This window comes from Ruditapes philippinarum, unplaced genomic scaffold, assembly GCF_026571515.1.
Source record: "Ruditapes philippinarum isolate M1 unplaced genomic scaffold, ASM2657151v2 ctg739_1_1_1_1, whole genome shotgun sequence".
Classification (NCBI taxonomy): domain Eukaryota; kingdom Metazoa; phylum Mollusca; class Bivalvia; order Venerida; family Veneridae; genus Ruditapes; species Ruditapes philippinarum.
This window is the reverse complement of record NW_026857088.1, coordinates 148,443-172,754: the sequence shown is the minus strand read 5'-3', so window position 1 is coordinate 172,754 and position 24,312 is coordinate 148,443. Positions and strand designations below refer to the sequence as shown.

The 24,312-nt window shown below is 32.6% G+C and overlaps 1 protein-coding gene across 16 annotated transcripts in view; it reads left to right on the top strand.

Moving 5' to 3' along the window:
• The window catches only part of LOC132748739 (protein cordon-bleu-like), an 82,243-nt gene that overhangs the window by 34,367 nt on the left and 23,564 nt on the right, over positions 1 to 24,312 (top strand). For 12 of the 16 annotated variants that reach the window (XM_060738368.1, XM_060738364.1, XM_060738362.1 and 9 more), the window contains exons 2-3: positions 9,578 to 9,793; positions 13,159 to 13,384. In XM_060738368.1, the coding sequence (XP_060594351.1) occupies positions 9,585 to 9,793; positions 13,159 to 13,384 (435 nt within the window). In that variant the 5' untranslated portion in view covers positions 9,578 to 9,584. Of the gene's footprint in view, positions 1 to 44; positions 295 to 1,164; positions 1,528 to 9,577; positions 9,794 to 12,689; positions 13,085 to 13,158; positions 13,385 to 23,549; positions 23,580 to 24,312 lie in introns of those variants that run through there. The other 4 variants (XM_060738366.1, XM_060738365.1, XM_060738373.1 and 1 more) reach the window with 4 other exon arrangements.

Here is a 24,312-nt window from a genome sequence, read left to right as displayed (position 1 = left end):
TTTATCTTTTATTATCTTGATGATACATTGTATTTACAATGAAGGATGTGATCTGACAACTAATTTATTATCAGAAAATTTGGGAAACATTTTTTTGTTTTGAGTTGTGTTATTATAAATCGTGTAATGCGTGGTGTGCAGTAAATCGGTAGGAGAAATATTTTGAATGTTCGTTTTGAGTGGGAAGTTTTGATGTAAGATGATCAATTGGTTTTATCACTGATTTCATACTGTGCCTTTAATTCAATAGTTAACACTCCCAAAATTTGGATTTTAAAATATTTTGGATCAAAGGTAATACTTTTAGTTCTTTGTCATGTTATGTCACAGGGATTAGGCTTATCATAACAATGTCATTAGCTTTTCTTAAATACGATAATTGTAACTTATATACATTTTAAGTGTTATTGTTAACACCCCTAAATCCTTCAGATTTTTTTTTTACATTTTTCAATGTGTTTTCCAGTGTTTTATACATAATTCTGGGTGCTTTTCCATATTTAACAATACTTCTACATTATACAACCTAACTTAATTGTTTCTTGATTTATAGGGAGTTTTGATTTTGAGTCTTCAATAACATGTGACAGTCATATTTTGCATGTGACATGTAATATTCTATGACAGTGTAGTAGAAGACAATTGTTGGAACACCATTTGTCCTCTACCAATAATTCATGTGGAGAAGTTAACATGAACTTGTAGAGAAATGGCTTATATTGTGAAAATTGAATTCAGGAACAAATGTTTTCTTACTCTGAGATCGTGTATGGCAACAGCTTAATGCCAATAAGTCTTTTATTGTTTAACATACATGTATATTATAATGCAGTGATCGAATATTTTATAATTTTCATTTACATGTTACATTCAACCTTGGAGTGGACTCAGTGTATTGTTCACACTAAGTCATTAATTTAGTATATCTTAACTTTATTATATCTGAACTCAAAATCAAACCGTGGTATCTTTAAATTGCCTGATACAAACTGATAATGATTTTCTGAAATCTACGATAAAGTTTCAAAAACACGAGTCCTTAAGATTATCTGTAATGTTGTAATGTATGTCATTGCGTTGAGAGCAAGTGAATCTGTTATCATAATTATATATAATATATAGACAATGAAATAATGTGCCAGATAAAATCGGGATGGAAATGGGACAACGATCGAGTGTTCGTGAATGTCGGCTCGTACCGCGGGGAAATCTTGGAATGCGACTCTACCGTTCACGCAGTGGAATATTTTTCTCCATTAATGTGTCCCGTTTTTAAATTTTAAAGTGTCATATATAGTTAAAATTCATCGTAGAAGTGAAAGGACATTAAAATTGGAAAGAAAATATGAGTGGGTACATTATAATGGATTTTAGTTGACACAAGACGGTCTTTTAAGATGGTAGATATTAATGCTTTAGAAAAAGGTGATTCATAATAAGCTAACATTGAGACTGTATTGAACATATTTCTTCAGTGAATTGTGAAATTTATCACCGAGAAATATTAAATCACCCAGTGGTTATGTTGTAAGTAAACACTATATATATAACTCTTTTGATCTTTTTCTGAGGGAAAGTCATAAAGTATGGTGTTAAAAGTTCATATTAACTACCATCATAATTTTTATGATAAATTAAATGGTATTCAAGAAATAATCGGTTTTTAAACTGTTAACCGAAATGCTTTTGTGAAAGTTTTACCAGTCTCCCGGGCCAGACAAAAAGCAGTTGGTACCAGTTTGAATGGTCAAGATGTTTCTGTATAAGCATATAAAATGCTCGAAAGTTTTATTTTAATACCTTACAGTTATTTCTGAAATAGGCTAATTGAAAGTAATTAAAATTAGTTAAATATAAGTATTATGTCAGATTGATTTGTGCTATAATTTTAACATGAACAGTTTGGTTGTCTATTGTAAACAGTTTGTTGTTTTATCTCATAAGTGACAGTACTCTCTGACCAGGGTAATATTACATACTTTTCCACAATCGTTGTTTGTTATTTTTTTAGTTTAGATTTCTATACAGATATTGTATACCCGTATTTTTGGTCTTTGAAATTTCTTTACAATGTTTACATTCCTTTACCATAGGTCTGACAAGTGTTAAAATTCTCAATGGAAAAATCTAGGGTAGTTGAAAATCATGTTAAACTGTCGTGTTGTACACTGTAGCCTCGATAACTCGCTCTTCACTATAACGCTTATCTCAGTATAGCGCTCATAGACCTTGGCTCCCAATAAAAAAAAAAAAAAAAAAAAAAAAAAAACTTCCCCAAAAAAAAAAAATTTTTTTTTTTTTTTAAGTAGACTTAGATTTATAGCGCGCTATAGCGCTTGCTCAATTTGATAGCCAAGTACAATAAACAATTGTTATTAGGACATTTATGATCGCCAAAGGTGTGAAAAACATGCCCAGGTAAGCGTTTATCCGCTCTTTTGTTGTTTTACCTGTCCATCAGTCATGCATCAAATTGTTTCCAAAATCTCAAATTCATATCATAACTGTTACATTGGCATTCGGTGGTGAGTATAAAGAAACTAAAATTCACACACATATACCGTATTTGACATGTAAACCTCCCTGAATTAAATAACCCACAAGCCCAAAATCAATTTAAAATCCTGCACTGTAAATAAAGCGGCCATGACAGGTGGTAATTGGCGTTTGATTTACTAGGGGACACAACTAAAGCTGGACTGTAAATTACAGTGTCATTTACAGTCCAGCTTTAGTTGTGTCCCCTAGTTAATAAAACGTCATTACAGTAATGGCTACCTGTTTTACACTACATTCATGATTTATAATTTTCTTTATAAAGTTTTTCCTTTCTTTTAAATATAATTAGTATTATTTGTAAATATAATATATGTTTACATCATTGAATGGTTTTAGAAAAAGATAATGTCAATATTCATTGAACAGTAAGTAAAAAAATCAGCATTAAATATATATGCAGTGGGTGGGGTAATGCGGTAATTTCGCAATGAGCGTTCTAATGAGAGCCTCGTTAGAACGCGGTGTTGAGACATTGGACCCCAACATGAGCGTTTTAATGAGGCTGAAGTGTATTTGTATTACATATTTGTATTGAAATCACACAAGTTTTAATTTAAATAAAACATTGTATCGCAAACGGAGGTTTAAGATAATTGCTTTTCTACGCACTTTGTGGCTTAAATCTCGCTCAGTCTGAATGAAGTTAAAAGGTTTTCATTCATTAGGTACCGGTAATGAAAAGGGAATAAAATCCTAAGACAGTTGTCCATTTAATATGGAAATTCCGAAAAATTGAAATTGTCTTGACATTTGGTTTGATTAAGCCTGCATGTTTATGGATAACATTGTTAAAATGTAATATACAGTTCAATTGCCTGACATGCTGAATTGTGCTTGTATATGTGACAGTAAATGACTTTCTGTCACAATTCTTTGGCTTCAACTGGAGAAATTTATAACAGTGAGGGGTGTGAGTGAGTCTAAGAAAGACATTGGGATAGAGTGCAAATGTAGAATTTGTAAAATTTTCTTAATATCTGCCTGTACTTTTTCATTTAAACAAAATTAAATGTTAAAGATTTGGTTTTGCATTCTAATTAATTCTGTTGATATGCAAATTGATGTTGACTTTTATACGTGATTTTTGCTGTTGTTGCAATATATTAAGTTGAATTAGACGCCTTTAATTGCATTTCAACAGGTGAAAAGATATTGGCATTTAATCATTCAAGCACCTTGTCCGGTTTATACCCGGAATATGGTATTTTATGTGTGGTGCTCCGACACTTTATTTAGTCTCACTTATTTAAGAAAGCTTACAGATTTCTATTTTAAAAATGATATTAATTTTCTTTCAATGGAGTAAAATTTAGCTTGAACATTTTACATTAAACATGTGTATAAACTGAATAATGTGTAAACGAATGGTATATGATTCAAATTTACCTGCCAAATCTGATGACCATTAATTTACAAGCAGAAAGTGTGTCTTGATTGCTAATTATATGAGTCTCCGATCAGAAATCATTGTGGTAATTGCCCATTAACTATCTATACAACATTTCTACATTACCATATCATTAGAAATTGTACACTGTATTAAACATTAGTGCACTTGAATCACTTGCTAATTCACTTCCATTGCTCAATTCTTGTGATGGACATAGTGTGCACTAAATTTGGAAGTTTATACTTTTAATATTACAGCAATTTCTGTATAAAAATTAAGTTGAAAATACTTATTTTATACATAAGGTAACCAACAGTATTGTAGTGACAGACAGGCCATATGAACAGTTTGTATCCTGACCCCATACTGGTCTTCACTTGTTGTCATGACTCACTTGGTGCCGCCAATTGCGGCATTGATTAACCTCTTCAGATAATTTCCTCTTTAATATGAGTATAAACTTATCAAAACTAACAAGACTGTCACATTGTGACTTAATTATGTGGAGTAATACCTTCCAGACTTATTTTAAGGTCAAAAGGTCAAGGTCATTGGTGCCTGTGATAGCAAAACATTAAATTGGTTATTAAATCAAAATGCATTGATTAGACTGTATAAAGATGCACCTTGATGAGTCCTACACTCCCCCCCCCCCCCCACACCACTCCCACTAACCCATTTTGGATTCAAAGGTCAAGGTCATTGTGACCTTTTTGCAGTTTACTATTAAGCACTGAGGAAAGAGGAGTGCCCTGTCCCTCCGACAGCTCTTGTTTGACTAATGCATATAGATACAAAATGTTTATAACATCATTGCAGAAGTTGTATATGTAGTAATTTAACCCAGAATTAGGAATGTTTTCGCTTTAAAGAAATTCTATTGAACAGTTTTAATTTTGCCTACTTGTCGATATGAAAACTCTCGAAAACGCCTTTAAGCTGTCTGTTTTTCATGTAGACATAAAAATGAGTATAAGTGATTCAATTAACAAGTCTGGGCAAACAGGTTTATTTTTTGTTAGGACAGACTACAGTTAACAGTTTCATTTACAAGGATAGGGGATAAAAGTGTAATTGTTGACATGAGAACATGGCTATCTGTCAGGACATCTCAATAAGAGCTGTATTTATGAGTAAGTGTGCTGACTGTCATGTAAACTGACAGGTTAAGTAATACCCCACCCACTAACTTCATTGTTTACAAATTATTGTGATATAATTAGCCCTTGACTGTTAATTGTTTGAGCTCAAACATAAATTTGCAGTCATTGAATTTGAAAGGTGGGTGAAAGCAAATTTTATTTTGATATTTGGGGTGAGTAAGGCTGCTAAGCTAAGTCAAACCACAGGGAGCAGTAGCCTAAGTGCTAAAGGTGTTGGACGCTCAACTTAGGCAATGTGGGTTTGAGCACTACATATGTCATGGCCATATATCCCAATTTGACACCAGAGCCTTTGAAAGTCTGACTTTATACAGAATTTATTTTAGTTTGATTGTGTCCAGGAGCAACAGAATTTGTTTTAGTTTGATTGTGTAAGAAGCTATTAGCCTTGAGTCCGCTCCTCAGGAACCAACCAGTACTGAGCAAAGAGTATAAAGTTTCTTGCTGAAGGAAACAACGGCTTGCCCCTGATAGGCAATCTCGCTTGACAAAAGAGATCAAGTTGAAAAGGAGCAAAAAATGATGCATTCAAACTAATCAAACCTTCAAAGCAAATGTTTGCAATAGTTCAAACTCTGAAGTGAGATAGCACCAAGTTTAAGATGGGCGACATTTAGTTAAAATGTATTTCAATTTATATGTAGTTTCAAGATGATTAAGCAGAAAGTGATAGCTGTTTAATGCTAGGTGATAACAATTTTCGAGATGTCTAATTAAGCAGTTTATTTGCTTAATGACAATAAGAAAAAAGGAAATGTTAAGTACGAAGCCTGCGGTACCGTTTACTGGAGCATGGGGTGTGTAGGGGTCATCAACAAATTAACATCTCAAATAAAGTTTATATATTTCATTTCACTTTGGCTGCCTTTATTTGCTGATAGTTTGCAAGTTTTATCTACGTGGAGTAGATTGTTGCCAAGATGTACGAGATGATGGAGGAACGTACATGATGAATTTATGACCATTATAAGATAGAGATGACTTTGTTCAACTAAGACATGGCTATCTTCGTGGCTATCTTCACCTTTAAAAGTCCAGAGTGATTCATGATGACTTTCAAATGCTCATGGTCAATCTGATTTGACCAGTGGTCATTCATTGTAAGTTATCTTGGACATGTTAGTGAAAAATTCCTATTTAGATTTATTACTATGATGGTGATCAAAGGTGATGAAATTGAGGTTAGATATTATGTATCAAGGCATTTGATTGGTCAGTTTTAAATAAGTGCTTAAAAGTAACCAATCAAAAGGTAGTTATCCAAGTTTAAATTGTGACCTTTCCATTCATGAAATTGAGGTTAGATCTAATGTATTGAGGCATTTGATTGGTCAGTTTTATTATAAAATATGTGCTCAGAAGCAACCAATCAAAAGGTAGTTATCCTAAGTTTTGAGTGTCCTTTCCATCCATGAGCATTATAGGTTCGTGTAAAGTCCTTTTAATTAAAACATTATAAAGTATGTACAAGAGACTTTATAAACTGCTCTTTTTAAAAAAGTGTAACTGGTACATTCAAAACACCCTTTCTATTAAATTCAGACTCTAATGTTTATGGACTAACTTATTGAATAACATACTTTTTTAAATTTGATGAAAAGTCTAGGGCAAGCGTCAAGAGTAACTGTTGGTCTAAACAGAAACAGATCTGATATAATTTTGCTGTCCTCAAGTATTCGTCAGTTTGGCAAATCTCAACATTTTTATGATCAAATCATTTCAACTTATTACCGATAAATCATCTTATAAGGCATTCTATTTGTTTTACATAGACATGAAATTTTAACATGCGGACATGACCTAGGTCTCTGTTCGTACAATCTAGGTCAATCTTTTGATTTTACGGATTAACACAGATTTGTTCTGTTGATCTTGCAAATATTTGAATTGCATAGTCTCCACTTGAGAATAATGTTTGTACGTTTTAAATTAAAGTTGAAATTAAATGCAATAAGTAGAGATGTAGATACGAGACGGACTGATTTGGTGCGAAATTGGTTTTGAATAATTGGACGAAAACATTTGTGTAATACGGTCTGGTTTAAACTGTCTTGATTTTAGCTTGATTATTTGAAGAATAGGGAAAGAGCTATTATAGTCACCCTGATGTCGGCATAAATGTTGCACTTTGGATAAGTTTTTGTGTGCATGTTGGTATCTAAGAGAGTTAGTTGAATCTTCTCACACTTATTTGTCACTTTCCAAGGCCCATAACTCTAGCATATATTTTGACAGAATTATGGCCTCTTTGAACAAAAAAAACAACTCTTGTTTAATTACCAAGCAGTCAGGAGAGCTGTCCTACCGACAGCTCATGTTAATTGTTTGATATAGACTTCATTTTGTATAAATAATTTGATCCCACCTTAGCCTCTGTAGCTAAGGTCCTAATGGCTTTCAGTCCTTTGCATGTTAGTTTTTGTGCTTTGGTTTTGAATCCCTTCAGATATCTTGAACCTTTTACATGTGAGGAACCTAGTTTTCTTATACAAAAATTATGCGTCTAATAAGCCTACTTTCACAGAATGGTGCCACTACTATATTTTGTTTTGTGTCTGGGTTCAGTACAGTTGTAAAATTGCAAATAAACTGAACCCAAAAAAGGGTATATTTATATGGATTCATATTATGTAATTGCTGGAAACCTGTGCAGTATTCAGTCATCCAACATAATTTCTTTTATCGTAATTAACTAATCTCTGGAAGTTGTTTTTGTAATGTTGTATAATTTCTGTACATTTTAGGCAGCAATTTTTCATTTTGTGTAAAATAGGTATAGTTGGCCACAAATTTTCACTCCTAACAGGAGCTATCTCAAAGTAAAAGTGGAAAGTAAATTGTTCTTTCAATAAGGACTCTATGAATGAGCTTGGGCATAAATAGGACAGAATCAATTGGCTTACAGTAATAAAAAGTTGATAAACTGCTATTTAATCATGAATTAATACTTATTTTATTGACAATATAGTGAAGTTGACACTGTTGACTGGTTCATTATTGTGTATCATTGAATGGAGGAGCTCTGTGGCTGTGAGATATATATAATATAAAGGAATGAATAAACTTTGTATGTAGGTGAAGTGATTCAAAAGTCATGTTATGTGTTTGTCAATGCACTGCTTAAGCATTCAAAATAGCTAAGCGTGGCATAGCCTATTTTTTTTTGTTATTTTTCAATTTTTTTTTTCATGTAAAACATAATTATTAATATTCGGTTATGATTATTGTGTATTTCTCTTTGTGAATCATGACCTTTGTTATAAACAAGTTTGTAGGTCAAAAAAATATATAAATTTTGTTTGGTGTTTATTTACGATTTTATGAATTTTGATCATGTATATTAAATAAACAGATATGCGTTTAGATAATAGATATAAGACAAAATTTGATTTTTCTTGACTTTGAAGGTCGCAGTTAGAAGGTCAAACATTACTATAACTATTTAGATTTTGAGTATGATGGGTTTTGAGTATGAATTTTTTTTAAGTATTTCTTAAAATAACAAATGGTTTCTCTCATTATGTAGGCATTGGGAGTCTAAAATCCTAACTAATGCATTCTCCACCCAATAAATGTCAGTTGAAAACTTAAAGTATTTAATTTTAAATTATTTTAATGTTAAAATCCAGCTTTTCTCCAAGTAAGAATGTTACTGATTGTTTTTTTCTGTGATTAATTAGGTTTTAAACTGCTGTGTGAAATCTAGATTCATCTTGTTGATAAATGGTCATATGTCTGCTTATTTAAAGGTGGACAACTCTTGTTCTCATTGTTAGCTAAATGTCTTTTTTCCCATCAGGAATTGTCTCCCTTGTGAAATTGTTGCTCAGGCTAAATTTAACTCTTCGTAAATAATCATGAATTATTTATTTCTCCTTATAGATTAAAATGATGTATTTAGAAGTGGAGTGATTTATTATATTTAATTACTTGAAAAGAATATACATTGTATTTAAATATGCACAGTACCATTTGAGAGGTCAGGGCTCTCAGATTAGTTCATGTGTAGTTGATACAAAACTATTTCCATGATATTTTCGTGGAATTGAATAAAGTCTTTGAGTTGAAATTTTAAATGCTCAATAATTGTAAGTTCAAGGGTATGTAAGTCAAAGTAGTTCAGACAGCAAAAGTATGTAATATTATGTGCTTAGCTCTATATTCTAAGCTGTCAAAATGTTTTAGTAGTGGGTATTTTTCTCGCTGGACTTTTTTGGAAGACTATATATGGAGGGCTTTTATACTCACTCCAGTGTCAAGATTGCCATCACACTTATGTAAAGTTTTTGCAGAAGGCTTACACACATGCTCTCTGATGAGCACAGGTCCCATAATTCTGAGTTACCTTTTTACAGAGTTATGCCCTTTTTCTTGCTGAGAAAAGTCAAGGGAACTGTTCTATAAAAAAAAAGGTTTTATATATACATTATATCATATAATTAAACATTATATAATTATATTTCAGTAAATCAATGAGTGGATCATACTCGATGAAGGGTACACCAGCGGGGGTCGGTGTGAAGAAAGGCTCGTTAACAACAAATGGGAACGGCCCGCCACCATTAAGTTACCCAGCAGACCCGCCCGACGATGAGAACATGAATGAGATTATAGATGAGAATGTGGATCTCACAGTGGTGCTACCGGACGGCTCGCAAAAACAGCAATCTGTCGAATCTAAGTAAGTCATTAATATAGAACTTTCTAATTCATTCTTAAAGTTATTAAAAAAGTTCAAAAGGAATACTTTTTGATATTATACAAAATATGTCTGCGTAAATAAACACATTTCAATATGTGTGTGTAAATAAACACATTTAAGGAAAAACAGGGTTTTTGTGGTTTTGGAATTACTTCAGATTCACTGTTTCAGGATTTTTATAAATCTATTATTATACTTATTTGTAAGAGAAAGATCAGTTTATCTTAATAAAGTTACAATTTTATATTTTATACCTTCTCTGATATTGATAAAAGTGTATTTAAATTCAGCACTTATAAAACAGATTGATTTAAATGTTACGCAACTTTTAAAATAAGGACAACCTCTTGACGGAATATTTCTTCAGTCATTGGTTTAAAACAAACATTTTTCTTTAGTATAAACACACTGTACTATGGGCTAACTAAAACAGCTTAGTATAGGAATCCGTTTGGTTTCAATATTGAACTATATACTAATTAATGCATTTCCTTACACTTTACCTATACCTTATGGTCCATTTCACCTTTTGACAGATCTGAATAGATATTTGAAAAGCAGGATTTATAATTATAGTCTGTTTCAAAGTACATTAATGAATTGAAGGTATAATATGGAATGAAACTTAATTGGTCTTCAACAAGACCATATACTCTAATTTAATTTTTGGGATTGGTAAAGTTGGCCATAATGATAATGTACTGAGATAATGTTAGCCTTTTTTAAGGTGGTCTATTTCATACTTTGAATTGCACATTTATAATTAGTGAGTGAATTGTTAGATTTTTGCCTGAAGAATTGATAGTTTAGGCCCTATTTTTGTCTCTTGAAGAATTGATAGTTTAGGCCCTATTTTTGACTGACAATTATGATTTTGTTCGCATTTACCAGTGAGAGTGGCTACTTTTGCCTGAAATAATAACATTTAAGGACACTCACAGTCTTGACCCACCTGAAAATTGAATGTTGTCATGTGACCTAAATAAATGCCATGAGAGCAGAGGATAACTGAAGCAGTTTGAGTTATACATGTACAATTTTAGTCATGTCCTAAATAAGCCGTGTCACGACAAAACCAACATAATGGGTTTGCGACCAGCATGGATCCAGACCAGCCTGCGCATCCGCGCAGTCTGATCAGGATCCATGCTGTTCGCTATCAGTTTCTCTACATGTAATAGGGTTTGTAAGCGAACAGCATGGATCCTGATCAGACTGCGCGGATGCGCAGGCTGGTCTGGATCCATGCTGGTCGCAAACCCATTATGTTGGTTTTGTCGTGACACGGCTCAAATATTCTTTATCAATTAGTTTGATGGCATGGTCAAGTGGTTAATGTGTCAGACTAGTAATCTAAGGGTTGCTGGCCATGTGGGTTTAAACCCCATCAGGGGCAAGCTGTTGTTGTTTCCTTGACCAAGAAACTTCACACTTGTTGATTAGTGCTGGTTGGTTCCAGAAACTGATTTGAGACTGTTTCAATAAGCCTTTAGTAACTTCCAACACAATTGAACTTAAATTAATTCCATATCAACTAATTAGAAGCTAATATTGTCAAAGCCTTTGAACCTGAAATTGTATTCAAAACAAAATTAAATCATTTATATTTTTAATATCCCTTGCCAGAGTTTATGCCAAGTTACAGTACAAGGTATGAGGGTCAAGCAGAACAATATATTGAATACAAGTGTCAGGTTATCTTTGTTCCACGCCCTTATAGTAAAACAGGTGTTATTTCAGAATGTTCACCAGTGCATTCCTTATATGTCATTAGGAGTAACAATAGAATTCCTCTACAGACATTTACACAACTATTTAAACTACAGGTTTATTTAATACTGAAGAATTTATTTTGATAGTCATATGACATGAAATCTGATGGTTATTTAATAAAAGGCAAGATAATCTTTGGTGACATTGTCATCACTAATTGTCACATTGGCTGTATAGAAAATGAACTTGTGGACCATTCCTTTCTTTATAACATGCAACTAAACCCATACAGACGGAATGAATATGAGCCCTTCTTGATTTTTCTTTATCAAATTTTATGGGTTTATTCCCCTTTATTACTGGTAGCCATTTGATTACCCTTATGGTTTCTCATCAAATCAAATCAAAGCAAGTAATTTCTATGATGTAATAACTCTTGTCAAGCCAACCCTCCTGCTAATTTTTTTAACTTGTCGAGATTGTTCTTTTTCATTAAGTTTTTCATGGTCTAAAGTCAGGTCAGATAGCATGGAAGTGCACTGGCTTGCTTATGGTCAGTAATATAGTGTCACAAGTCACTTTTAAAGAAAAGACTGACTTACTGTCATAACTTCCTGTAAACCCTTGCAAACAATTTTCTGTCATGGTCAGTAGATTACCTTAATGGAATTTAAAGTCTATAAAATCTAGTGTTTGTCATTAATGTATGATAAAACTTAGGAAATTTGTCTTGATTACCTGGATACTTGACCAATGCAAAAAAATGTCCCTATAGTTTGAAACTCTCAACATTCTGAAAGCTAGTGGTGGCACTTGTTGGCTATTGTCACTTGTGTGAGGCCAGGCCAGGCTAGGCTAGGTATGTGCTGTTATGATCAGCCTGATGACTCTAACTGTATATTATACCTGCTACCTTAATTTAGTATTTTGATGCCTAAGTTCTTAAGACAAAGAATAATATTTCAGACTAAGTCCTTGCTTCATGTATTATAAAAGTTTTAAAGGCATATACCGGTAATTGTAGTGTTACTGTCTTTGGAATTAAGCTGTATGCAGTAAACTTACTGTTGTGTGAAACAGACTATATTTTACCTGTCAATTTTAGAAACCATGTGACATGGTATTCAAACATGTTAAAAGACCATAGACTATAAAAATGTCTACTGTGTACACTGTTTAAATTATAGTTTTATCAATGGGAGGGGATTTACCATGTTGTTATAGTAGTGAAGTGTAATAAAATATGCTGACATAAATTATTTTTGCAATAATTTTCTCATTTTGTTGACACAGTGTGTTGAGACATTTAAACATTAAATGAAACATTTTAGTTCAAAGGTGCATTTGGTTTAAATATAAACAGTATAGTGAAATGGAGTAAAAATGTTTTCGAGAAAAAAGAAACAGATGTCCAGTAAAACGGGGGAGGGGAAAGACAAGAAACATAATCCTATTGTCAACCGGGACACACCAGATATATCGATATCACAAAAAGAGGTTTTTCCGTCTATTGAAAATGTTACGATGCAAGCAGAAGACATGCGTTCATCACGCCAGGTAATTTAATACACGCCATAGGTACAGTATACCGTTTTTTGTACTTATACCTTTAATTGATTTTACATTCACAGCATTCCTATGATGGACCTGTTGATAAACTTGGCGGCCTCAAACAAATTGAACCCCGCAGCACACTCCCTGGTCGTCCTGACCGGAGACAAATGGAAACAGATTGATTTTAAAGCCAATAAAACTATTGGTCTGTTAGCCGGGGAGGATAAACAGGTGTCTGTTCAAATAATTAAGAAAAAAGTGGAGGAGAAGGTCCGCCCAAAATCAACTGCGCAACCATTTGAGGTAGGCTAGTATATTTATGATGACAGTGAATAAACTCTGGTTAAAATTAAGAGGCACTGAGAGTCTTGCATTACACATTTGCTACTTAAGTACAAAGTAATATATCATTAACATCTTAATCATGTACAGAAGCATACTTTGCACAAAACATTTAGTTGCCACAATGTTAAAACTACATCATTTAAAAAGTTTCATTTAAAACTTTCCAGTTCAAATATGACTAACATAAAATCAATAATACAGCTTTTCTCTGAAGCATTTGCTGTTAAGTTATTTAACCAATTCAAAAGTTAACAGCCTTTGGCACCAGTATATATAGTCAGGTCAACCTGCACATTTGTAAAGTCTGAACAGGCTCTATACTGTTGGTTAATCATTAGATTTTCATATTCTTGATGTTACCAAATATGGAAAAAAGCCAATTTGAATAATTGGTAGATGGACAAGTCTATCTAAAAATTTAAGCAGATTTAGGGTTAAATCCAATGATACAAACTAAATATTTATGCCATTCTTTACCTTAGATAGTGAAATTTATATTTTCTTAGTCCCCTTTAATTGTTATAATCTGTATAAAGGCTGATGATGTTCATATCATATCATATCATATCCAAGAAGTGATTATTTGCAAGTAGGCTTAGTGTAGGAATAATGACAGGGGACTCCATCAGATAATGTGCAGTTGAATTGGGTAAGGCCAGGGGACTTCATAAATTATAAGCTGGAATGACAAATTGTGACCCAACTCGAAATTAAATAAACTAGATACAATAGCAATTATAACAATACAAATCATGTGACTTTGCTTTAACGTTATGCAGGTACATATATTGAAGGTGTTTGAATATTACATGTAGCTATATATATGTATATATGTAGGGTCATGATAAACTGTTGATCATACATGTTAACAAGACATTATAGCATCTTTACTTGTCAACTGCTAATGACCCTACCCTTGTTTTAGATTAATATTTATGGCCGTCTGCACTCGTGACTAATTTATATCATGTTAAGTAGGCAGGTTACCATTTTTTATGAAGACCAGTGACTTACTTCAGACAGTGTTTTTCTTGATATGACCTGAAAATACTGAAATTAGAATTCTTTCATTTTGCAAAGCTATCTATTTGTAGCTTACAGGAGGTCAATGGTACTGGTTAGGTGCCTGTTTGAATAGGGTCTTTGGGCGATGGCCACTAGTTGAGCCCGAAAACCTTTACATGCATTACTCGTCTCGATGTGTTTAAAAATGCAAGTAAAAACAAGATTGCACTAAGTGGTATATACATTTTTCAGTTTAGGGTTATTTTGCACAATAGAAATATTTTGCGACAGAATGATCTGAAATTTTTTGCACACATGTAATTAGTCCAGATCTTTATCGAAGGGTGCTCATTTCTGCAAAAAAATATTTTCAATCCCTCCAATATGTAAAAAAGGGCAATTTTCAGTCTATTTAAAGTAAGTAAACAACAAGAAGGAGACTTACAGGTGTAGGTGTTATTGAAACACCAGTAAAATAATTTATACATATTATATATATCTGTACTAATGACAAAGTTGTAAACAATGAGACATTAATTATAGTCTCCTTGTCACATTTTCACAACACTTGTCTTAATTATATACATCAGTAATAAAAACATACAAAAGTATCTTAATTAATGTTTAAAAGGATATGTAAATTAGATTGCAAAGAGTCAAAAACACGTTCATAGTTCGTTTAACACGAACAATAATGTTTGTAAAACATGCAAATATCTTGTTATTTTTATGAAATACTTTTTGCTGACACTATTTTTAGCTGAATCTGAGCAGACCTTTTTTCTAAAAAGGTCACTTATATGTAATAGCTGTCAGCTTTTTATTAAAACAGTGACTTCTGCAGGTAACACTGGAGTTTATACAATTTTCTTTGTAAGATTTTGAAATCGCTGATAAAAATTGTGAAATGAAGGATTGTAATTATGAGGAAACCAATTTAAAGATTTCATGCAAACTTATTTGAGGATTTAATGCAAACTAATTTTAATATTTCATGCAAACAGATTTATGATTTAAAGAATTTATGTAAAAGTATAAATTCTGAAATGCCATGGCAACTGATTTTGAAGATTTTTCTGCAAACTAATATTAAGCATTTCATGCAAACTTATTTTTAGGATCATGAAATTCATTTTAGCTGACTAAGAATTTCAAGCAAAATATACCTAAATAAAATTCATGAAAATATCAAATTTTAATTCTTATTGAATCTCATGCAAACTAAATTAAAACATTGAAAAGATGACAGGCTTCAATACACTTTTTCCTGACATTATTTCCTTGAGGCATTTGTTACAAAATCAGTTGTAAAAAAAAGTCTTTTATTTATTCATGCCAAAAATTGAGTATATTATTACAATTATTGAATGTAAATTGATTTATCTTCCCTATCAGAGATGCTATCTTGTGTGAGATGGGGGACACTATCTTATATTGAAATGGGTGGGGGGATAAGATCAATATAAGGTATAATATATGTTGTAAAAGATATCTGATATTCCCCTGGGGGACAATTATTGCTGTCAACTTTCTCCCGTCATCTTATGTCATGTACCTGGACTTCTAACACTAAAAAACACAATTTATCACCATTGATAGTGTGTATTCTATTACAGGGTGTTGTCATTTGCCCGTTAGTCGAGTCAAGTTTTTTTCACAAGACTGTTCACTCAGTCACGATTTTCTTATTTTTGTTTGTTTTTTTTTTCCGGAGATTTCTAAAATTCTGGATGTTTAAAGTGACAAGGTCACAAAAGGATAAATTCTGTGTTCTTTCTGGATAAATACTGGTTAACTTAAGGAGAATCTTTGTACAACGATTTCTTGTGTCAACAATGAAGGAGTTTCTGGTATGATATAATGTTTGATGGTTATTGTTAATACATTGTTTAACATTTATAATACTGAATTTAAAAAATGGACTTGCCCAGTATTTTAAATTTGTGCTTGGGATTGTTAAAAAACAGAGTTTCAATTTTAATGCTCAAAAGTTAAGGAGCTAACAGTGAAGAGTTTGATAAGACTGCATGGACATACATACGGGCTTGCCTCCATTCTTGTGTCACAGGAAAGTCATCTTTATCTTTATAAGGGCTTGTCCATTATATTTTCAATCTGGACATAACCATTCATCGTTTATAACCATTCATTGTTTATGAAAAGGAAAATTTCAAAATATATACCAACTGAGTAGAGAACAGTGCAGACCATGATCAGATGGCACAATATAAGGGGCTCATATAAGTCTCAATATTTCCACTGCAAGACTGACCACTGTTACAAAATGATATTACACAGAGGGCAACCACGGTCTACATAATAAAAAGCCCGTCCAACGGCATACAATTTGTTGGGCAAGAGGCTGATATTGGTCTGCACTGGTCACATGGGTAATATCTATTGCTCCCAGCAGGCTAAGGGTTAATGCTGTTAGAAGTATTATTTAATCCAGTACACAATAGATAATTATGTAAATGAAGTTACACTTCATTGTATATTTAATTAAATTTTTAATTCTTAACTGGCTGTTAATTTAACCCAATGATAACGAAGGTTAATTTCAGGCTCAGTGCAATGCTGTAGCAACTTGATGAATTTATAAAACATTAGTTACACCAGTGTGGCATTTTTTGTAAGTCCTTGTATAAAGTCATAGATGATTCATTCGTTAAATCAAGTGATGGGCAAGCTATGTTTGCATTTAAAAAAGTTGCTCATTATTTAGTCCCATAGTCTTTTTTGGATCCTTTAAGAATCTTCAGCCTTTTGTGAGCATCAAAGTTTGACAGTGTTATAGTCAGTTCTGTCGCCAGAGTGCATACTTGCCAGGCATTTTCTCTGTACTAAATTTCTGCTCAATGTGAAACATATACATATTATCCATTATATATATTCACCCAGTTTGAGTGTAAGTAAGTTGTTGAAAACATGACAATTCAATGGAATAAGTGTGAACTATACCTGTTCAAGGGTATAGTGTTCTTAAAATGTTTGCTTTACGCTCCTTTTTCTTGTTGAAAAAATGTTGGAATAGTGGAGTTCAAATATATATATATGTAAAAATCTGTATTAATTAACAGCTGAACTGAAGTTATAAAAGATGTTCTTATTCTATTTTACAACTCATTATTTAGGAATGTGGTTAGTTTATAAAATGTATACTTGAAATTCTGGGTTGTCAGCATGCCTATCTTTATTCTAAAGTTGTTTTGAAGATTTGTTTTTACAATTAGTGTTAAGTGGAACTTGTTTTTAATTAACATTTCTGCAATACTTGCAAGGGTACATAGTAAGTTGTATGATTATGAAAGATTCAAAATGTCCTTACAAATGACATATGAATAGTTAAATAAATGGAAAATTATGGGTTTGCAGCTCTTCTTTACTTTTTAATTGAAATTCATACCCCTCCCAACCACAGGTGGCAGTATCAGTGTTTGGACACCCACCCCTATCTGCCCCTGGACCCCTACTACAACCCTGAAAAAAAATAATTCAACACTCTAAGGCTTACTATAAGGTACCAAATACAAAACCACCGATGAAATTATATAAAAAAAAAATTTTTTCCACTATCAAAATTATAGTTATAGAAAGGTGAAAAGCCTACTATATGTTCATTTGCCAAACAATGTGGAACACGGGAAATCGTCGTTTCGGCGACTGAGGCGCATTCCGAAGGCATTTTGCTGCATCATTCATTTACATCAATAAAAAGAACTTGAATTCCACAGCTTACTTAATTCAAGTTTAACGAATATCAATATTCTATCGATTTTTTCTATTTCACGGTAATTTTTGACTTGTCGCTGCCATTTTGGATTCTGATACCTGTGTGTTATACGCGATCTGATTGGACGTCAAATTTGGCTCGTCCAATCAGATCGCGTATTTCAACCCAGGTATCAGACTGCAAAATGGCTACGACATTTCAAAAAATACCGTGAAACAGAAAAAATCGGAATGATAGTGATATTCGTTAGACTTGAATTAGATAAGCTGTGGAATTCTAGTTCTTTTTATTAATGTTAATGAATGATGCAGCGAAATCCTGCCGGAATGCGCCTCAGTCGCAGAAACGACGATTTCCCGTGTTCCACAATGTTTGGCAAATGAACATATAGTAGGCTTTTCACCTTTCTATAACTATAGATTTGATAGTGGAAAATTTTTTTTTTATATAATTTCATCGGTGGTTTTGTATTTGGTACCTTATAGTAAGCCTTAGAGTGTTGGATTATTTTTTTCAGGGTTGTAGTAGGGGTCCAGGGGCAGATAGGGGTGGGGTGTCCAAACACTGATTCTGCCACCTGTGCTCCCAACCCAAATATAATACAGTGATTACAGTCATGTAGATAAAAAAACTAAGGCAAGGATTGTGTTATTGATAACTTATATCATAACTTAATAACTTGGCTATGTGAGAATGAGTTATATTTTATACTTTATAGCAGGAATATACACTAAAATTGGCTTTCTTGTATTTTATCAGGTATGTAATTACTCTTACCTTGGCTGGCATGAATAAATTGTATCATGTAGGGAATTACTCTTAACTTGGCTGACATAAACTGTTTATTGCAGGGAATTTCTCTTAACTTGGCTGAAATGCAGGAAATTACTCTTACCTTGGCTGGCATGAATTGTTTCATGCAGGGAATTACTCTTAACTTGGCTGACATTATTTGTTTCATGCAGGGAATTTCTCTTAACTTGGCTGAAATGCAGGAAATTACTCTTACCTTGGCTGGCATGAATTGTATCATGTAGGGAATTACTCTAAACTTGGCTGACCGTAGGAAATTTCTCTTAACTTGGCTGACATGCAGGAAATTACTCTTTCCTTGGCTGGCATGAATTGTATCAATTGCAGGGAATTTCTCTTAACTTGGCTGACATGAATTGTATCATGAAGAAACTTGGTCTTTAAAGTTGGAATCAAGTAGGGAATTACTCTTACATTAGTTTGCCTGAAATGTTTTTCTATGACCATGCATACATTGTGCAGCCATGTTTTAAAGACAGTTCAGAGTATAATGTTTTTCAAGTAAAAATGAGTTTTTTTAACATGAGCATGCAATCTTTGAGTTTATTATGACATCTGATATACTAAAAGCTTGACGTGTTTTTTAAGCATTAAAACTGTCATATAAATGAAATTAATGTAAATTTTTAGGTTTTTTTTTCTTAAATATCCTGTAAAATTAAGTGTTGTATACTGTTCAAAATATTTTGGCTCAAACTGGTGGATAACTTTGTTTGGCAAGGGCTTAAGACTGAGTTTACTTGTGTGATTTTATGAAAACAAGGTAACTTTTGTAGCATTTGTTATGGTTTAGTTTCAACTTTGGCAATTAAATTTATGTGTAAACATATTAAAATTTCTTTCCTTTATTAATATACTCATTACACTGTTTTTTGCCACCGCAGCATCTGCGATGCGGTGGCATATAGCGATTCACCTGTGTGTGTGTGTGTTTGTTTGTGTGTGTGTGTGTGTGTGTTATATAGATTATATAGTGAACTTAAAAAATCTTCTTGTGAAAAACCAGTAGTCCAATTTCAACCAAACTTGGCAGGATTGATCCTTGGGTGAAGGGCTTCCAAAGTTGTTCAAAGAATTTCATTCCATGCAGAAATCTGGTTGCCATGGCAACCAAAAGGAATTATAAGAACAAATTTAAAAAATCTTCTTGTAAAGACCCAAAAGGCCTAGAGCTTAGATATTTTGCATAAGGCATTGTCTGGTAGACCTCTACCAAGATTGTTCAAATTATAGCCCTGGGGTCAAAATCGGCCCTGCCCCGGGGTCATTGATTTTCACTATATGTACATATAGTAAAAACTTAAAATACCTTATTGTAAAGACCCAAATAGCCTAGAGCTTAGATATTTTGCATAAGGCATTGTCTGGTAGACCTCTACCAACATTGTTCAAATTATAGCCCTGGGGTCAAAATAGGCCCCGCCCCGGGTCATTGTTATATAGATTATATAGTGAATGTAAAAAATCTTCTTGTGAAAAACCAATAGTCCAATTTCAACCAAACTTGGCAGGATTGATCCTTGGGTGAAGGGCTTCCAAAGTTGTTCAAAGAATTTCATTCCATGCAGAAATCTGGTTGCCATGGCAACCAAAAGGAATTATAAGAATAAATTTAAAAAATCTTCTTGTAAAGACCCAAAAGGCCTAGAGCTTAGATATTTTGCATAAGGCATTGTCTGGTAGACCTCTACCAAGATTGTTCAAATTATAGCCCTGGGGTCAAAATCGGCCCTGCCCCGGCGTCATTGATTATCACTATATGTACATATAGTAAAAACTTAAAATACCTTATTGTAAAGACCCAAATAGCCTAGAGCTTAGATATTTTGCATAAGGCATTGTCTGGTAGACCTCTACCAACATTGTTCAAATTATAGCCCTAGGGTCAAAATCGGCCCTGCCCCGGGGGTCATTGATTTTCACTATATGTACATATAGTAAAAACTTTAAATACCTACTTGTAAAGACCCAAAAGGCCTAGAGCATAAGGCATTGTGTTGTAGACCTCTACCCAGATTGTTCAAATTATAGCCCTGGGGTCAAAATCGGCCCTGACCCGGGGGTCATTGGTTTTCGTTATATGTATATAGTAAAAACTTTAAAAAAATTTCTTCTAGCAATTGACAAATGCTAGAGGTTAGATATTTTGCATGAAACATTGTGTAGTGAACCTCTAGCAAGATTGTTCAAATTATAGCCCTGGGGTCAAAATTGCCCCCGCCCCGGGGGTCATTGATTTTCAATATATACATATAGTAAAAAATAAAAAAATCTTATTGTCTGTAGGTACAAGGTACAAGGCTTCAAAAACTTAAAATACCTTCTTGTAAATGCCCAAAAGGCCTAGAGCTTAGGTATTAATGCGGTGGCATAGCATTTTTCTCAAATGCAATCTTGTTTCTGCTTTTTGTCTTGTTTAACAGGGACATCCCTGTGCTCTTTGTCGTTCTTATTTTTTTTGCACCTACATGTACTGTCTCAGGTCCAACACAAGCTTTAAGTACTAAGAACATTTAGGTTCTGGGGTCAAATTTTGAAACTACTTCTGATGTAGGAATTCTGAAACTCTCAGTGACTAAGAAAAAGGTCTTGTTAAAAAAGATACATTACTTTAACAAATTTTTAAAATATCATAGTGAAAAGAAAAATTGTATGAAAGACAATCTTTTATTTTAAAGACTGCTATAAGTCAGTACTGTATCGTCATTGCAAACCACCAGGTCCTGTTTTTGTGGGGTTTTTGACTGAATGTATGTTTTTTTATGAGCCTTAATGTTTTCTATTTATACTTAGTAAGAAGAAGAATGTGCAGTTTTTAACAATTTGTTTACCTGACACTGGGATAAATGAAAGCACTGTTGTGTTGACATTTAATGCATATAATATGTTTATTTATTAATCTGGGATTATACAGATTTAGCCTACACTTTGAATGCACTTGTACAACCTTACACTGATTGTATAATCATAAGCTGTGATATTTTACAAATATTTTAATATGTCATAAATCTGAGCGGCCTTTCTTTTCCCTGGACCCATCCAATTGTAACAATAGTTAAGAAGCATTTGATACTGTTTTATGCAGTGACCACAACAATGTTCGACTAGCATTCTTTTCTTCTACTTTTTTTCCTTCTCAAAAAGAGGAAAATACATGTATTAAGTGATATAGGAAAAAGTAATAGTTAAATGTTTATAGGCAGGGAAGGTAATGGTAAGAAATTTTAATATTTTATAAAGTGTTTTATATATATATATATTTTTTTTCATGTATATTTTATTCAGAAGTGTCAGATTTTTTCAGTATGTTTTAAGAATATGATACAGTAATTGTTGATCAAGTGTTCAATCGTCATGCTTGGTTCACGCAGTCTGCTGGATGGTACAATGGGGACACTTAATTACCAAGTACTCTCTAAAAATTTATCAGTAAATGTTTTTTTCCAGTTTATTAATGGACTGAGTAAATTTAATTGATTATTTTTGCATCAGTTTTATACTTTAATTTTGGATATATTCATACTTAATAAAAAGAACAACAGAATTTGTAAAAAAATTCATTTTTATACAAAAATGAAAATGGAAAACAGCAATTTGTTAAAAAAAAAGGAACAAAACAATTCATTTCTTCTATTTTAATAAATATTTTTTTTTTTTTTTAATAAACAAGCCATACAAACATGAACATTAAATAATTACCACATTAAATAATTGTCGGTGTTTACCCGGTAATTTAAATCATGGAATGTTGCGGCTAGATGCGTAACATAATCTTTTATCACATTTATTCCTTCTTTTATCAGAATAAGTTGACCATCAAACATTATAGTAGTTATCTGACATAGGGTGGTGGTAGTAATTTTTCTCGCCCATTTATCCATATACAATGATTATATGTCTCCACTGTTTGTTTATCACACTTTACTGTAAAATTCCTTATGTTTAAATCCCACTTCAATTCAGCAACAATATTTACAATAAAGAAAAATGCTTTTGGAATGGTTCTACTTTATTATTGTTATTGTTAAAAGGTGGTATTGGAAAAACTGTAAAAGCTGTTGGGTAATTCTCAACTAACTTCTAATTTTAGTATATAAGTATTTAAAGTAACATTAAATAATTTCTTCCAATAACAAAAATGTGAGAAAAAATAATTTAAAGTTAAGTACATGTTAATATGTATATAATTATTGTCAATGATATTTAAAAAAAAAAACCCAAAGAAACAAAAGAAAAAGACATGTGTGTGGTTTTCTTGGGGGGGTTTTATTAGTATTTTTTTTAGTTCAAGAGTTTCGTGACACAGTAATTTCAAGGCTGGACCTTTAAACGTTCATTATTAGCAAACACAGAAATGCCTGATCATGGTTAATAAGAATTGAATGAAAAATGTCTCAAAGATAGTATATGAAATTTCAAAATAATTGTACCATGTGATCAATGTATAGATTATTGTCAAATTATATTTATCGATGAATAGGTTTTTGTAATTTAGTAGCTTATGACCTAGCATTGTAACTTGGAAGTTTAAAGCCATAGAAGGCCATTTGTGTTGAATTTTTTGGATAGTTTACCAGCAGCTTAAAAATGGATTGTTTTAAGGTGATGTACCAAATCTTTTCTTACTTTCGTTAATAAATTGTTTGAAGTTGAAAATGTTATATTACTGTTGTATAGGAGTCCTGGTACCTAATATCTGCGGTCTGCTGTTTTAACTACCTACTGCTCATAAAATTATAATTAAAGTGTTCCCTTTTTTTGTATTAGACATAAATATGTCATGGTAATGAACTGTTCACTAATATAGGGAGATAGTGTGTAACAGGCAGTTATATAGCTCAGTCGGTATAGCCGTACTAGTACGGTATTCCAAGGGTCACAGGTTCTAGTCAAGGTCAGGCTGCACATTTTTCTCACCCTGTGACACACATAAGTCACCTTTTCAAAAATTTTAACTTCCCATAGGAATTTTTTCAGGGGAGACAACTTGTATTTAAAAATTATTAATTTATGTTCTAATGAAGCTTTCATGAAAACAAATTGTCAGGGAATCATCAAAATGTAATAGAAAAGTAATGTTTTTCTAGTTATTTTACACTGTCTCATGGGAAATAAGTGTCGTCTGCTTCTGTTTGATCGTCTGCTTTGCCTTTGTTCGCAGTGTGGCGGCCATTATCTTAATCATCATTAAGGTTTGTTAGAACAATAATTCAGGTAAATTTCAGACATTTGATTCCAATCCTAATGGAATGCCTGCAAAGTAAAGAATGTATATATTCCTAAATAAATATTCACTAATGAAACACATGCTCTACATGAAAGACCGATTTTCACT